General features: G+C 40.5%; 2 protein-coding genes across 2 annotated transcripts in view; both read right to left on the bottom strand.

Moving 5' to 3' along the window:
- ITGA1 (integrin subunit alpha 1) overlaps nt 1–13,595 on the bottom strand; it is a gene marked incomplete at its 3' end in the record, with an annotated part of 70,746 nt that extends 57,151 nt beyond the window's left edge. The window contains exon 1 of the mRNA XM_082013459.1: nt 13,475–13,595. Coding sequence (XP_081869585.1) covers nt 13,475–13,502 — 28 coding nt within the window. The 5' untranslated portion in view covers nt 13,503–13,595. The remainder of the gene's footprint in view (nt 1–13,474) is intronic.
- On the bottom strand, nt 5,975–8,016 carry PELO (pelota mRNA surveillance and ribosome rescue factor; the record flags this gene model as incomplete). The annotated part of the gene is made up of 2 exons (XM_082013243.1): nt 5,975–6,406; nt 7,291–8,016. The coding sequence occupies 2 exons, from the start codon at nt 8,014–8,016 to the stop codon at nt 5,975–5,977; spliced, it is 1,158 nt and encodes a 385-aa protein (XP_081869369.1).
- Nucleotides 13,596–17,855: the final 4,260 nt, after the last annotated feature.

The following is a 17,855-nucleotide window of genomic DNA, read 5'->3' as shown; positions in this document are numbered from 1 at the left end:
GGCTTTCAAGAGAAGTCTAAAACTTGCCATTTGACTGACTTGACTTACTAGTCTGGTTATCCTAAAAAAACAATGCTTTTGTTGAAACAACCTGAAACACTGTTAAAAAAACCCCAACAAACCTCCTAACCTTTTTTTTTTTTTCTGGCTTTCACTTACTGGTTCTTCTCACTAAGCACCCCCTCAAAAACTCTGGAAGGTTTATTTCAATCAGGTTCTGTTGTTGGTTGTTGTTTTTTTTCAGCGCCTGACTAGAAATTTTTCCTTTGCTTATGACACCGATTGCCAACGCAACACACTGAGGTGTTTGTTTCACAAAGCACCACATACTACTTTTGAAAAGGCGGCAGCTTTCAGACAGGTATGAAAGGAAAACAAAGGTCTTTCACAAGCCTCAGACACAGCAATGACTCCGTATGTGACACTTGTGCAGCAGGCTTCTCAGAAATTAGTTACTCCACAGTGACAGGATTAGCAAGGTCTCAGTATCTCAATTTCAAGTCTCAGCCTCAGGTTCAAGGCTCCTCTCCGTCGGACACAAGCTTAAATCACATCAGCTGGCACCTTAGCCTCAACTGAGGATGAGTTGTTAGAACCGGGTACAGATATTTCAAACACCCACTGTGGCTCTCTTTGGGGAAGAAGTTGCATGCCCAGGACAGCATCTCATGTTTTCCATTGAACCACAGCTTTTCATCTTTCCTTACAGCTCTGGAACTTGGAAAAGCTCCCTCATAAGGCAGCTGCTCCTTTTCTGCCTCTCACCACTGCTGTCCCAGCAGGTCCTAGGTACAGCCTTGCAGCGAGGGCAGCCGCTGCCCCAGGAGGCATGGCTGTACCGGCAGACAGCTGATGTTCTCCCAGCACCGTATCTGAAGAAAGCCCATTTCAGCTTCTCTTAGCCACCCTATTGCTGAACAGCAATTTCCACTCAAGAGAGGAATAAATTATACGGGATAAAACAGTTCTCTTTACCAAAGGGAGTGGAAGTGGTCTTATGGCAACTATTTGGGTAAGATAAGCAAATGCAATTAATTAATTTCTCTCACACCTAAACTAAAATACCTACAGCAGTATTAAATACTTGAAATCACCAGGCTGAACACTGCAGGTCAAAGAAGAGGCAATTCTCTTCAGCAGAACCTGCTGCAGCTTTCAGAGTTTCAGAAACCATTGAAGGAAACATTCATGATCATTCAACAACCGTCAGACATCCTAAATGTAGCACTTACTACCAAGCTCCTCCTACCGTAAACAAATCTTGAGGACTGAAGATAACCATCAAGCCTGCATCCGGAGTCATTCCTTCAGCTACCAAAGCAACTACAAGCTAAAGGTCATTAGCTTTTTTTTTTTTTAAAACATGAAAATACCACATTCTTTGAGGATACTGCATCTTTATACACACACACATATGTATCTTCACATACATTTTGTGCTTCATTTCTTTGTTCTGAATCCTTTCAGTAAAAAGTCAGCTAAAAACATTTGTTCTAAGTAAGGTAAATGTCTAACAGTTTGTGTTAAGGCTGCATAGGAAACTACCTGCCTGTCTTCAAAAGTCCAAAATCTTTTTGAAACATGTATCCTCACTTGGGTTTTTTTCCTGAATCAACCAACTACAGTTGGCGTACTTTACGTAGGAATAGTCCCAGCTTTCAATCATTTTCCTGTCACACTCAGATCAGAAATCTGAAAAGCGTCTTCCACATCCCAAGATATATCTAAGTCAGTTGTGGGTTAGCTATCTCGGCCAAAATATAAAAATATTTATTTGCTTATACAATGTGGAATTGTACTTACCAAAGACACTGACAGAAAAGGGAGCATCTTTAGCCTAGTGTTAACAACAAAACAGAAAAGGGTCTTAAGCTTTCTATCTTGTGTCCCATATGACTCCTTAAACCCTAGAGTCTTTCTTCGCTATTCTAGGCTTGGCTTTGGTTAGAAATTCCATTTCGGACCAGAGAAAAAGCTTCCCATCGAGTCTGGTATGTACATTCCTAAAAAGGAGGACTTGTTTCAACTAATTAAGATTTTCTAATGGAACAGCTATTTTGTCAGAGGATTCGTGATCAGCTCTAATTTGACTTCTAAGAAGTTATTACAGCAGCATGACAGCAATTACATTGGCTGTGAACACAGCATTTCCCAAAAAAAGGGCAATAAATTAGAGATCGATACAGCAAAATCTGACAAGAACTGGCAGGGCTTGAAAGCTGCTGCTTCGTGTTGCATTTCCCAGAAGACACTGACTTGGAAGCAAGTGCTGCTCTGATATCAGCCACCCCCTCTGTTTCTTGTACAGCCCTCAAGTGGGACAAGAGGAAGAATTATTTTCAGACAACAGAATAAACAAGTATGATTTCAGAGACCTTTTCCCTCACACTCTGTTTTAGGCTAAGATACCTTAGCAGACAATTTTTTCACAGCAAAGCTATTTCTAAAACAGTGAAGTTCAGAAGTTTACTGAGAATATGCACTAGTTGGACTGGAGACACTTATATCCTTTATATTCCGTACCATGCAAGCAGTTACCCTCAAATCAAAGTCAATGCCCTAGTTGAATAAAGCATAAAAAAAATGTGACAGGACTAAACATTATGCATATTAAGCAATTCTTCGGGCAACTGTCACACAAGAAGCTCCACAGCCTGTTTACTCTTTCCACTGCTGAAAAAGCCCAGGCTTGACCTATGTCAGAGACTGAATTAAGAATTATAACAATAATCCCAAGACCTGAATGGTTAAAGTTTTGCATCAAACTTTATTTGGTAAACAACAACAAAAATTTGATATAATAATTACTGGATTTAAATGCCAAAGGTGACAAAACTAACAAACTGGGGCCTGTTCCAAACTATGAGTTTGCAAGAGAGGCTTTGTGACCTAAATAAATGAATTTATTTGAATCTTCAAAGCTGAGAGCACAGGAGGGTTCAGGAACAAGCTGATTTCAAGATATTTTTTAACGCTTTCTTCCTACCAAATGTAATAAATGTTACGAAGTCCTACAATGTGTAGTCGTTTATTTTGAAAACTGAAAAATTGGAAGATAAACCATGTTACTAATTCACAGAATTATGTCAGAACATAATCAGAAACTACACTAAGACACTGTTCAAAAGTACAAAATACTTTATGGTGCAAGAGAACAATTTTCCTATTATGGACAGTTTTTAGTTGATGTATGTTCAGTTCCAAAGAAAAGACACAAAAAATATTTTCCCATGCCTCTAGCACTTACTGAGTTGATCTCCAAATAACATACATCTTCTGCGTAAGTGTTATCTACACACAGACATTAAGGTCTATGTTAAGCATGCATCTTTGTCAATATGGACTCTTCAACTATTCAAAATTCCTTTAAATGTAAAAGATCCTAGCAACCCTGGAACTTTGCCAAGTTAAGCATCTGCAACTGTCAAACACAGCCTACTTTCAATCCCAACCCCTTAAGCCATTTCCTGAAACAGGATGCATTTGTCTACATAGTGATTGTATATTTACTTTACTACAAAAATGCTTAAAAAAAAAATCCCACCCTTCCATACTTTGGGCAACTAGATCTGTATTTCTTTCAGAAACTTAATGCCATGATAGCAATAGCTAAAAAAAGAAAAATACTAATAAATTGTAAAGTCAGTGCAGAATTCTAAGTGTAAATAACTCAAAGAATCACTGTGAACATACTTTCTTACCAGATGTTTGCTGTTATATCTCAGTAAAAACAAATAAGAACCAAAATGGCTGCTTCTTTTCCTTGGTGATACATCATCACAAGCACAAAATATAGACTTGCAGAATTAGCGTTGTAATCTTACAGTACACAGCAAAAACTCTTCATAATTTCTCATTTAAAATGGAATAACTGGAATCAGTTTGGTCTAATAAAATAGCAAACCATTCCACAACCAAGGACCAGTTTGATTTGTCTCTCAGTTTGCTGAGAATTAAACTAAAAATTTCCTGGTGTATTACAATTTTGAATGTAAGTATCATTTATGTACATTTGCAACAAATCAGCATTACTTATAAGAAGGGAACTAATAACATACCAGTTAATCTTAAATTAACTTTGCTTAGACATCATGAGCCTGCTTAAATCTGTAATTTGCTGCATGTAAGTAACATTTATTGAAGGTCAGATTCTTGTATCTGCTTTGTATGTTCTTTACATTTAACTCCATATATAGCAGTGATCAGGATGGTTTCTAGCTGGCAAAATGTATAATCAGCTTAGTCATATTTTTAAGAGAAAAAGAAAGAAATTTTAATTTAACCAGTCCCAACTGCTGAAGGAAGCCCACCTGAGCATTTTATCATTTTTGGCACTCAACACTATTCAAGACAAAAAGGTAAAGTCCAAATAACATAGCTTATCTGTGCAAGGTGACTCTGAACAACTGTTTTAATGAGCTTGTCTTCAGTGAGTGAAGAATCAAAGTGTTAATGAAGTACAGCTCTAATGTAAGTTCTATTCATACACTCCTTAGACTGTGTGGATTATGGGAAAAGGGAGCATGGCTTTTAACCCAAAGGTACTTCTCTATCAAGGAGTTTAGACTGATGTTTCAGCTAGCAATAGAGAACACCAAATTCACAGAGCTGGCACACATCAACATAGGGAGTACCACTAAAAATGCCTTTTCTAAAAGCATTCTATACCCAGACTAAAAGTTTTGGTGTTTTTAATCTTCCACTGTTATGTCCCCTTCTGTATTTCAGAAGTCTTCCATGGTTTGCTTAAACGAAATTTATTTTTGGCAACTCTCTCCTGTTCCCCTCCTGCCCATTTGAGAAAGCAACGCTTATTCACACTCATTGTAATTATTATTGATGTATTACATCAAACACTGGTTTAAATTGAACAATCTCCTTGCAGATATGTCAGAAACTGAAAGCAGTTTCTGCTTCCTCAGCCTAAGATTTACTTTCCAGTGAAGAAATAAAAATTATAGTGCTTCTCAATACTTTGAGCAGATCACATAACTGGAAAAGCAATTTTGATTTTTATGGTTGTCATTAACTTAAGTTGAAGTTCAATTTACAAGTTTGTAATCCTTACTTCTATATCACAGTTTACATATTTTTTAAGAGGTACACACACAGACAAATACCAGATTATGAACTTAAACTACTTGTTATCAGAAGATACCTCATGGAAACTATGGTCCTGATTTTGTAAGTCTTTTCATATACCTTCTCAGAACTGGGTGCTAAATAATGCCAATTCATCAGAACACAGTCAATGACAAGATAGGGCATACCTTGTTAGCTTTCACGACATAACCCTCAGATAACAGCATTCAGATAACCAAAATGGGTGCACTGAGCTTCACAATTTATCTTGCATCTAACTATCATATTAGGGAGGAAATGGTTAGTTTAAAGGGTCTGGTTTCTGAAAGATTGCTTTAAGTGTTTCACAGAAATATTAAGGTGGTTTGACTCATAATACCAAAAAAACCACCTAACAGATGATGTTGATCCTACTCATTTGCCACATCTGAGGAGGAATGGTGAGTTCCTAAGAAGATCAAGCAGTTTTGATAGGTCTTGCATGAAGAAGTTTACATTTGTTTTGCAGCATGGTCTGAAATAGACAGTCTGGCATAGTTTTGTCCCTCTTAGTTTATCATCTTTTTCATACACATTCCAAAATGCTAAGCTGCCACTCTGCCTTAACATGGAGAATGTACAACTTTGGGGAGTCAAATTAGTTTCTTGTATTGCTGGAGGTCCAGCATGTAACTTGCTAACACAGTCAGCTCCAATGAACAGTATACCAATAATCAGTACCGTAAAACAGATATCCCCTAGTGTGCTGAGCAGAACTATATACTGCAAGAAATACTATCAAAAACTTAAATTACATGTCATGGCAATCTGCACACAGCATTTAGGAATGGATGGCCTTTAATGTCATTTCAACATGACTTGGAAGAGAAACTGTGTAATGAAGTCACTGTTATCAATCCTCTTCAGAGCTAGATTCATCTTCCTGGTCAGAGAGCTCAGCAACAGGAAAGCGCAGGATGGCTGCCACTCCTGTCAGCTGGCCAAGCTGCTCTCCAGACACATGAAGGCTGGAGAAAATGCGTACTATGCCCATGTTCTCCCGTACGCTATCTACCAATTTAACATATCGAGCACGTGTAGCCACATCCTGGTGGCGGAAAAGCTCATCACTGATCAGCAAGGTATCAATGGCCATGGCTTCGTTGGCCTTCTCCACATGTTTTAGACCATAAAAAGCCCGGTCAGGCTCATGTTGCAGCATTTTATAGAAGTCATCTAAGGCTTTGACCTCACCAGCTGCCTTAGTGTCAGAGAGACGGCTAGTTACAGCTGGGTCGCAGAGGGCTTCCTTCAATGCATATTTATGTCCCGAAGAAGAGTGGACCTAGAGTAAAAAAAGTCAAAGGTTTGTTGTGTGTTTTGTTGGGTTTTTTTTAAATAAAAAGGACCATTTTCTTGATTGGCCAATCACAAACATTTTCCACTAAACATATTTATCTTGATAATTATTCAAGGAAGTTATCTCTTTCTTGAAACCTACATAATTCTTTTCTTAAAGGATCTCTCCTGCAACCCCAAGCCTAGACCAAATCCTTTAAACTGTATTTTAAGAAGTACAGGAAAGCTGGCCTGCCCACCTCTCACCCCCTGCCTTTTGCAAGCATTAGATTACAGGCCCAGTCCAGTTAAAAAATGATACAAGTATCCTTATGAAAAAGAAAACTTATTTTAGGCTCTGAGTTTGCCTATTTCAGTGAAAGGCAAAACACCCCACCTACTCAATCAATGACATGACTAAGGAACTGGAAAAAATGCTATGGTCTGCATAATCTTTACCTATGTAGTACAAAACTAACACAACAATTAACTAACTTCTATCACATCCAGGTACTTTTTTTTCTTATTTAAAAAGCTTTAGAATGTTGTTATTAAACATGCATGCTATTCAGTATGACAAATTAACACTACAGTTAAACTATTTTCCAACTTGTACTTCACTCTTAATTGAAGATTAGATTGTCCTTATAGGGAGTTTTAAATATTTAATACTTTCTCTACTCCACATTAAGGTATCCTAGGAAAGAACCATCCCTGTATCCTGCAAAACTACCTTATAGTTTAGGAAGCTTAAAAATAATTTCCTTATGATGCTGAGATAGAAACTTATTAGAGAACATAAGTGAATTGTTTCCCATCACACCTGTAATTATCTTCTGTTAAGCTCTTAAACCTCTTTTAACCCACCCTGGAGACTGTTTAGCTCCTTACCTGTAGGAACTTGGACCTGTTCTCTAGAAGAAGTTTATTGTCGGTCTTGACTGCCTGCTGGAACATGTAGTCACAAAACTGCTCCCGTACAAAGCCTGGGCTAGCCACCAGCACACACTTCACCACCTCAAAGTTGATATGCCGCTGGATGGCTTGCACCACCTGTTCGTAAAACCTTTCCAGGGCCCGGTCATGCTGACTACAGTTTCCTTTCCTCTTGCGGGGGATGTTCACCTCCACCTTGGCACGGGTAAGCGTCATGCTTGGAGTGACCAGGCAGACATGAGCCAACCCTTCCTGCATGACCACGGCTGCCACATCGGCACTCCAGGCCGGGTCGCAGGCCTGCTCGATGCGCTCCAGCACCACGCTGTCCCACTGCTTCTTCGCCAGCGTGAACTGCCGGTTGGGCTCCAGCTCGATGGTGTGGTAGGCCCCCATCTTGACATACTCATTCTCTTGGATGTTAGTGCCCTTGACCCGCAGCTGGCAGGCCTGCGAGTCAAAGTCGATGGCCTCCACGCAGAGGGTGAGGGTGGTGCGGATGCGGTTGCTGCCCACGCTGCCCGTGGCTGACTCGGTCTGCACCTTCCGGATGGTGGAGGCCCGCAGGCTGTCACCCACCTGCAGCAGGTTATAGGTGTGCCACATGTCTTCGGGCTCCTCGGGGATCAGCGTCACCTGCCCCGCATTATCCTTCTCCAGGTCCTTCCTCACCAGCTTCATCCTGGCGGCTCCTCGCGCCGCCGCGCCACTCCGGCTTCCCTTGGGCCGCGGCGGCAGCGGACAGCTGGCCTGACGGCAGGCGGCGGGACCTGCGCGCTCTCGGCCGGCGGACAGACGGACGGCCTACCCCAGGCTGCGATGAAAGGCCTTTTCCGAACACCGGCCTGCCCCGGGCCCGCGGCGAAGCCTGGGCTGAACCTGCACGCGGGGCGAGGCGGCTCTTCTGAGCATACACAACCGGCTCCTCGCCTGCTCGGCGCGCATGCGTAGCGCCGAGCCACCCCAAGGCGCATGCGCACAGTCCGTGCTAAAAGGCGCCGGCTGGACGTGCACCTCACCTCTTCGCCCAACACGCATGCGCACGGTGGCTTCCGTCCCCACCGCCCCTGACTCAAGGTCCGGCGCCTGCGCGCGGGCGCCAGGCAAGACCTGGCGCATGCGCAGGCGAGCTACGCGGAGGCGGTGCGCGGCCTGGGGTGCGGTGCGCCAAACCTGCCGCCTCCGCAAGCCAGGGCCACGCAGTGTCGGAGATCTCCGGCGGGAAACGTTCTGTGGCGGAACAAGCGGGAGCCGCGATACCCCTGTGTGGTGTGAGGCAGGAGAGGACTGTAAATTGGTGCGTTCCCCGCTACAGCATCTCCGTGAGTGAGGCGGGAGGGGTTGGGGCTGCGGCCCGCGCAGGTGTCTCCCCTCTCTTTACAGCGGTGGTTCAACCTTGTAAAGGCTTCTCACACAGTCCCTCACGTTTGAGAAGAGGAAAATAAACTCCCAAAACTAAGGAGCTGTGTAAGCCTATGCTTACAGATCGAGAAAGATATGGCTAAGTAGCGGTTTTCCGGGGTGTGGTAAGTGAATGTCCTGGTACCTCAGAGTCAGGGGAGGCAAACTATGTAACAGCTGCTGGTGCCTCAGAGACAGGCTGCCAGCTCCGAGTGAAATGAAAACCAGACCCAAGCAGCATCGGAGCCTGAACTGTTACTTTGACATCGCTCTTCAACTGAACTTCAGCTTAAAAGTTTTTGGTTAAACTTGGAAAATTACACTTCAGCCTGTATTGAAACTTGACCTGCTTCCTGAGTCTACCGGTTACTCAGTCAGAATGAGACAGTTCTGAGAAGCTTCAGAGGCAGATTAAGTACATTTCAAATTAAGTTTGATGTTGACAAATGCAAAGTCTATGCCTTGCAAAACCCTTTTAATTAACACACAGATTAGTTCAATGATATTTGCACAGAAAAGGGACCTGAACAATAACTAGACAGCTCAGTCTGCAGCCTAGGCAAATTTAAGAAGCCAGAAATACTAAAAAAGATAATGTCGCTATGCAAGTACTGCAGCTTATTTTGAAATGGTGTACAGCACTGAAAACTCCATTTCAGAACAAATGTTGCAAATTTAGAAAGAAAATAAGAAGAATAGAATTTATTCAAAAGAACAAAAAAAAAGAGAAAGTAGACAAATTAATGTGCCATGATAACTGTATCAGGGCAATTGGAACAGATTCAGTAAGTTTGGAATGTCTACACAGTCAGTCTGATAACCAAAAAGCAAGAGGACATCCTCTTAGAGGTGAGAAAGTCGCAAATTAAGAATTGTTGAAAGGAAGTTTCTGGTTTCTTTTAGTTATTTCTTTTTTTTTTTTTCTTTTAAATAAAAAATAACAACCAAAAAACCAAACCACTGTGGTTTATGGAATTTGCTGACTTGGAAAGGCCTTGGAGTCAAGCATTTAATGAGATACAAGGCTACTGTGAACAAGAATCGTCCTGTATCTCCCTTAATGGTGTATATACAAATTTCTCCCAAGTATCTAGCACTAGCTAGTGCTAGATAGTCAGCAGACAGGACACTGAACTTGGATCTGGCCCAGTAATGTGCATTGCTTGTTTCTAAGCTTGATACTGATGTAAAAACAACTTTATCAGATATTACATAATGGGATTTATTTATGAGACCTCAGCTCTCTTCCTGTGAGTACACATGCTTAACTCTGTTAGCATGAATAGTTTTACAGAAGGAAGCTGGACCACCCAAGGGAATATAACATAAGCACACATATAAACCGTTTGTTTAATTTGGGCTTGTACATACTCATATTTTTGTATTAATGTTTTGTGGCTTAGGCAGAGAGTATACATTCAGCTTTTCTTTAGGTGTTCCTTTCACTTACCCATGTAAATGCTACATCGTGAATTTATGATGCATTTTTTTTTCTTTACAGTCTTTGTAATTCTAAAATTACAGGGGTTGACCTCATGCTATTCTTTCAAGAAAAATTAGCTGTAGTGCATATTTACCTTTCACGTTAATTTTTTTTTATTTTTTATTCTTTTGTTGCTGTGTATTTACAAACTTCTCTCTGCTTGTTGGTTCCTGTCTAATTTTTTTTTTTTTACAAGCAGCCTCACATCTCTAGAGATGTCATGTATTTTAGATAGAGGTTGCATGTTGGAATCCAGTACCATCCAGTAGAAAATAAACATTCACTTCATGCAAGCAGGTGACATTAAAAAAAAAAACCACCCCCAAAAAACCCAACCCAAAACAAAGAACAACCACCTTGAAACAAAGTTGCCACTCGACATACTAAGTTGACTGTTGTGAAGTCCTTTCTCAAACAAACAAACAAAAAAATCTAGAGATTTTATACAGTTATAAGATCAAATACTTGATCCACAAGTATTTAGTGGCAACTGTAAACTTCAGTGATGTATCCACAATTAGCAAGACCGTTGTCAACTTGTAAAGGAAAACACTTAGTAGTGATGATGCTTTGCCTACTCTGGTAAAAAGCAACTACTAGGTATTGTTATTTGTTTGAATATATCAAAGAACGAGCAGTAGAAGAAAAATATTTCCAAAAATTTAAGAACCATATAACTGAGTTTGTTAGTTCATACTAATTTTCTAAAGTCAGGGAAAGAGATTAATTTGAACCCAGCAGAACCAAAACAAGTGGATACTTCTAACTCTACATACAGTTTTTAACATAAAAGTTCAAAATTACATGGTCGGTCTCAGTCTTGGTAGAAAGATTAAGACTACATGTAGAACCTGACAGTTCTTGCCATTTTTCACTTTAAAAAAATGATTTTTTAGATTCTAAATTGCAGCAATTTGGCATCCATTTTCAGACCTCCTTAAGCACATTACAAGACAAGATAAAAACTGTGATAGCATATATTCATAGAGATTTTGGAGCCATGCTGTTTTTGTAAGATTACAATTTTGAAGACATTTGAGACACACTGCCCTACATCTTCAAGACTTGATCAGCTGCTTTATGAAGATAGGTTGTGTACAGATTTTAGACAAGGAGAGGTCATGGTCATAGGAAACCCTCTCTCCCCCATGTCATTACCATTCAGCAGATAGATCCCTAGTCAAACCACTTACACTGAGGCGAGGTGAAGTAAACCTCAACTATCCCTCACAGGTGTTTATCCAACTTTATCACAAATTTCAGTGAAGGAGATTATGCAGGCGTGGGGTTTTTTTGGTAGCCTGTTCTAGCAATTTCTTACCTGAAGAGTAAGAAAGTTCTTCTGAATATTCCCTAAGTTTTTTGCACAGCAAGTTATATTGATTTTCTTTTGTCCTTTGTTGGACATGGAGAACCAACTATTCAGCAATCTCTTTTTAAACCAACATATGCAATACAGAAATTCAGGATTGAGTCTCACAAAACAAAGAAAACATTGACATTTGGAAGAATAGTCTCATTAATAATACTTCAGTAAAAATATACATTTGAAATGCTCAACAATTTGCCCTCTTCTCTCCTAGAAAAAACAAGCCTTCTTCATTCAGTCTTTCTTCATAGATCATTTTCCTCCGCCCTTACCAGGATTGTCACTTCTCTGTGCACTTCTGCGTGTTTGTCTGCATCTGTCAGATTTGCTGTACTCAAGATTCTCAGAGGCCTCACCAATACCAAGTTGAATTTAAAAAAAAATCTGTATAAATACACAAACATGCACCTCTGTGCACCTTCTTTATTCTAGATTGTTTTGGGCTGCTAGTGCATGCCTGATTATTTGCCCCCCCCCCTTTTTTTTCTTTTTAAGAAAGAGGAACATATAATTAATTTACATTTATTTTTTATTCTACTGTAATTCTAAAACTCCTTGTCCTTATTTTTATGACCTTTTGACTTGTTTATGTAGAACTACTTCTCTTTTTATCTGAGAGAATTTGAATCCCATCCCTGGTATCTGTAATACCTCCTCTTATTTTCAAGTGTATTCTCTTTCACACCAAATTTAAAAAAAAAACAAAACACCAAACACAAAAACCCAGCAACAAAAAGTAGTAAGCCCCTGATGGATCTGGATGAGACCTACAATAAACCTTTTTGTGATTACTGGTGAATTATCTGTCAGCAGGACCAGTGGGAACTTTGCAATTCTGAAGGGAAGTTGTGGCACACTAAATTGTTGCCACTTTACAAAGCCTCATTCTGGGAAGGAACACAAAAGCATATTTTGAAGAATATAGTCGTGTAAGAAAAGACAGCTACGAACACAGGCTAATATGGAACAGCAAAGTACTACATTAAGATTTTCACATTTTGTTGTATCTGTTCTTTCTTGCGCAATAAGCAGGGAGTGAAGAGGGAAAAAACCTAGTCTTGCCTTTTCCCCACTTGCTGCCGCCTGCATTTTGACGATTCTTATGAAATTGATTGCTTCCTCTGCACAGCCTCAGGTTCACTGCGTGCTAGCTGTCAGCCCAAGAGCTGCTGGGGAGCTCAGTGGCCAAGTTTGCAAGCACATGAATCCCAGCATTGCCTCAGCCTCCTTCCCGCTTCTTGGATTCCCCCGATTTCAGATCCAAAATGTTACTCAGATTGACTAGCTAGGGGAATTGTAACTTGCTCTATTTGTTTTACTAAAAAAGCAAGTCCCTAACAACAAAATGAAACCCTAAAAGGAAATATTACATATTCCATCTCCGAATGGACTCATCTGTCTGAAGTTAGTAGGGTGCAGTTAACTGCTTCCTCACTTCCCCTTTTCCCACTCAGAACATCTGAAAGCCAAGCGGAGGGAAACAGAAAAGCTACCCTGATCTAAAAAAAAACAAAACACAAAACCAACCAAACCCCCCCACCCCGCGCTGCCACGTGCGCCTCTTTTCCCAAGCCAGGTTCAATTACAGTATTTCTCCTCACCCATACATCCTCATCTAGCAGCCTCCTCCCAACCCCTCCCGGGTTCCGAGGTTGGCTTTGGGATTAAAGTTCCCAGAGAGAAGCCAGCCGAGAGAGCCCCTCACGGGCTCCAGCCGGCGGGCAGCCGCGGGCAGGGCGTCCCCGGGGCAGCGCTCGGGGAGGGGGGACGCGGCCCCTCGGGCGCCAGCCCCCGGCAGCTTCACCCACCCCCCTACCCCGCAGGGAGCAGAACCGCTTTCGGGAACCTGGGTCGTCCAAGCAAGACGGAAAGGGGGCTTTCCTCACCTGTCAGCATCCAGCAGGAGGCAGCCATGCCTGGGCTCCTGCGAGGCCGGGGGCCCGGGCCGAGGGCAGGCGCGGCGGGAGCGGTGCTGCCGCCGGCGCGCCCGGCTGCGCTGCGCTGCGAGTGGAGCTCAGCGCGCTGCGCCGCCCGCCCGCCTTGCAGCCCCGTCAGGCATTTCCTGTTTGTTATTCGGTCTTTACGTTGTTTCTTCGCATCAAGGAGAACTTAGCTTCCTCCCCCCGCACACAACTTTCCTCCCTCCCACCCCCCCAAAGACCTCCGAGCTTTGGCAACTCCCCGTAGAGCTAGCCCAGCGCTAAGATGTACAAATAAAGCCAAATCGCCCCCGCCCAAGCCTCCGGCTGCAGCCCTCGGAGGGCACAGCAGACCTTAAAGGGACATCTGCCTGCTCATAATTAATTAAGAAGTGTCTTCCCGCCAGGCAGCCCCCCTCCCAGTAGGGCAGGAGAGAGCTGGGCGTGCTCCACGGCCACCTCTCTAACTCTTCTCAGCAGGAGAAACACATCGTTGAGTAGGGGGTGTGTTTGGCTGGTCAAGTTTAATTTCTCTGACATCACTCCTTAAAAACGCACTTCAGGTCTCTTGCCCGCAGGAGGACGGCAGCCACCCCCTCCCCATTCTCAGCGGCTCTGGGGATGCAGTCACTCTTCAGGCAGTGGACGATTTTCTCCAGTCTTTGCGTCTCCTTGTGCTTTGCTGCGTGGAGGAAACGCCAAACTGCCTTCGCCCTCATCTACCGAACGTTTGCATGGCACCCCTTCCCCCACTTTCCCTTCCCCCTGAATGACTTCATTAATAAATCACTGAATAAATTGCAAAGGTAATAATAAGCCAGATTCAGGCCTGTGGGTAGGGATTTTTCAGGGTTCATTAAACTCTCAGTAAAAAGAGCAGCTGGCAGGACGTTTTCTGTTCACTGGAGTGGTGCTCAGGTGGAGCTACATCCCTCCACCAGTGTATGAGTTTCTGCACTGGACCCAGTGAAAAAATAATTTTATTATTCATAAGACAAGAGAACCCATGGCCCCTCAAAAAAGAAAAAGGAATGAAAGTACCCTATAAGGATTTGGAGACCTTGGTGCTACTAGAAAAATCCCCCATTTTTTTCTTTGATTGGAGCAAAGAAGTTGGTGAATAAGTGGACGTTTGTGGAATTTTTGTAAGTTCTGCTGAGGCTAATAAACCACAGCTGTTAATCATTGCTATTATTACAGTGATGATTAAATACATTTTCCAGCTTCTGTCTCTAATTTTATGAGAACATTTTGGGTACACCTTTACTTGTAGATCTCTGGCAATTTTAGAAAATAGTGCACAATTTCAAAGCTGGGTTTAAGAGCAAAGGTCCTCATTCAGTAAAAATTTATGCGTATGCTTGCCTTTACACATTATAAAATATATTTAATTACCACGGTGGGACTACTCAAAGTTGATGAAACTAAGCACATGTGCAACTTTTTCTGAGTGAGGTTCTGAGCTCTCTTGGTACCAGTTTAAAAGACTAGACACATTTTTCCAGTTAAAGATTTTATGCATAAAATTAAAGGAAACTAAATGGAGACTGAGATTTTGGAAAAAGCTGTAATTTCATTTTTGCAGGTGAGTTGTATTACTACAGTTGTTTTTACGCCAGTTTCAAAGGTGGCAATAAATTTCTGTGGTGTTTTATTTTTTTCCTAAAACAAATCTTTGTATTCCCTTTCTGTTGCTCTACTTCAACTAAATGCACATGAGGGAATTGAGCTTGCCTTCAAGTCATAATTAAGGATTTATTTCTGTGGTACAATTAACTACACCAGAGGAAGAAACAATTAAGGGAAATTAAGGACTTTCACATGGATTAAAATAATCAGTTCAAACCTGTTTGAAGTATATGTGGTATTTGGTACATATGTGGGGAATGTACATTATGTTGAAGGATAAGACTTCTTAAGAATAAAAAGAAACATTCCTGATGTAGGTCTATTCCTAATTTCTTCCAAATTATTCTTGATATTATTATTTACTAATTTCTTTTTGTGGTAGTATACTATGCATCTTGCATCAGGCAATGTCTAAAGGAAGACACTAGAAAAGATGAGCTTCTGGACTGAGCCTGCATTTCTTATTAATTTGCAGACATTCATAAAAGTAAAATACATTACAGACTTACAGACCATTATTTATTTTGGAATGACAAACTCATTCAGAAAAAAGCAAACTCCTATTGCTCATAGAATAGCTGCTGCATCTTTTCGCAGTCTTTGTTGCTTTGGGTACATTCATTCAGGCAACTGTTTGTAACATATTGCTAAATGCTCTTCCTGGAATTTAAAGTTTTATGCATTAGTAGTAAGGAACATATGTATATTAAGCAGGACTCCCTAGATGAGGTGTGCTCAGGCCCAGAAGTAGTTAAGATATTAGGCAATTTCAATATCTGCATAACAAATGTTAGTACTTTCAGTGGGTTATAATAGTACAGAAAATCATTACCTATAACGATGGGTAAAACAAGAAGGTCAAATTAGTTTAAAGAATATAATGTTTTTTCATATTCTTTTATGCCTGTCTAATGTGTTACAGAATGCTGAGGAAGGATTTTTTCCTAGTGCTATAAATTAAACATGATTTGTCATTTTGAACTCTGCCTCCCAATTCCGTTTCAGCAAAGTATTTTAGAATATGTATTATAGAATAAGCACACTAGTAGTTCCATGAAATCTGTTAGAAGTATTGTTGATTAAAGATTACTTTAAAGACTTTGAAAGATTAGATTTTGAAAAGACAACAAAAATTAAAAACACCAAGAAGACCCAATTCCTCTCCCTTGAGTTGGGTGTTATTCCTGCAAAAAACAGTGGAAATGCATTCTGTCCCAAAGGTGACGGGTGAAGGAACAGGAACCAAAGTTTTTCAAATTGTTTCAAAGGCAGCCAGTCTTCTAAATAATGTGACTATAATGTACATAGAACTCATTTTCCATGGAAATTGTTCTTCCACTCTGATAGAGGATATGAACAATTTTAATTTCTTTTGATTTGTGGGTAAGAAAGATCTCTACCCTATAGCACAAGAAAGCAATGAGTAATGCAAGACTTTGACTTCAATTAGCCAGAAGCATGCTTAACTTAATTCCATTAAAGGAATAGTATGACAACATCGGTTATTGTAAGAGAGGTAACATGTTTCTGCAATGTTCACTGTTATTACACTGCATTATGCACTGCATGGAAAATACTACAGAGCTTGTTCCTATAGCTTCTAAGTGAAGATTTATCATTGGAATCTCTTATTATCATCTTTGATGGTTTACATTGTATTGTAGGTTAGTGATAATTTACATTTACATTTTTTTCTTACACTTGCTTATTCACAGTCTCCAAGATGCCTTTCACTTTGATTACTCTGTTGTTGATTTTCATAGTTTCCATTTTTTCCTATCTGATTCTAGGACCATGCTACATTCACTTGGCAGAACTTGTGGGGCTGTAGTCTTATTTTTATTATGTCTGAGATATTCAAGGGCTCCTTCTTCAAGTACCAGAATTAAGACCTTGCAGGATTTGGTATGGTTCCAGCAATACTCTATGCATAAATCTTTTCATGTTTTACAGCTCAGCTTTTAGCTGATACTTGATATTCTTGGAGAATGCCCACTGTTCTGCTCCATCTGTATTAACCAGTGGTACAAATGTGCCAAAAATCCTTTTTACTGTACAATGGGATCTTCATAAAAATTTTGTTTTGCAGTTTGTGTTAGTTTAATTAATGTTGGTAGGAAATGTTATGGAATATGCCCTTTGTGTTCTGTGTTAAATTTGTTCCCTACAATATATTTTATGTCTCCTTCACTGGTATTTTTTGGATCGTAGACCAACTATCATAGAGTATTTGTGAACCAAATTAATATACAGTCTGTATTCTTACCAAAATAAAATTGTCTGATTTTCCTCCATAGCAGATTTACAGTATCTCACATCCTCAGTCATGCTGCTTTTCTTTCCACGTTTTCTCCAGATGCATTTTTTCAATATTTGTCCTAAATATGTAGAGATCAAAACTAGCTGTATCACAAAAATACAGGAAGACCAGGGAGAGATTAGTTTATATGGCATCATTTACTGTTATAAATCTTCACCAGTCTCTTCACCTTACGATTTTTATACTCATGTAGAAGGATTTTTATATTAGAATAGAATTTAAGATTCTTGCAGATTATACCTCTACTCTTTTCATAATTTCTTATACTGTTTCTATTTCCTTGGAGTCAGCTTCTTACAATTTAAATCCCTATTCACAGCTTTCTCCTGTAACATGATTTTAATTTTCTGCTTACTTATTTACTTATATATTTACTGGGTCAACAATATATCTTTGAGC

This window comes from Phaethon aethereus, assembly GCF_964289735.1.
Source record: "Phaethon aethereus genome assembly, chromosome: Z".
In the NCBI taxonomy this organism is placed as follows: Eukaryota; Metazoa; Chordata; class Aves; order Phaethontiformes; family Phaethontidae; genus Phaethon; species Phaethon aethereus.
Note: the sequence above shows the minus strand (reverse complement) of the source record. Positions and strands in the feature narration are given on the sequence as shown.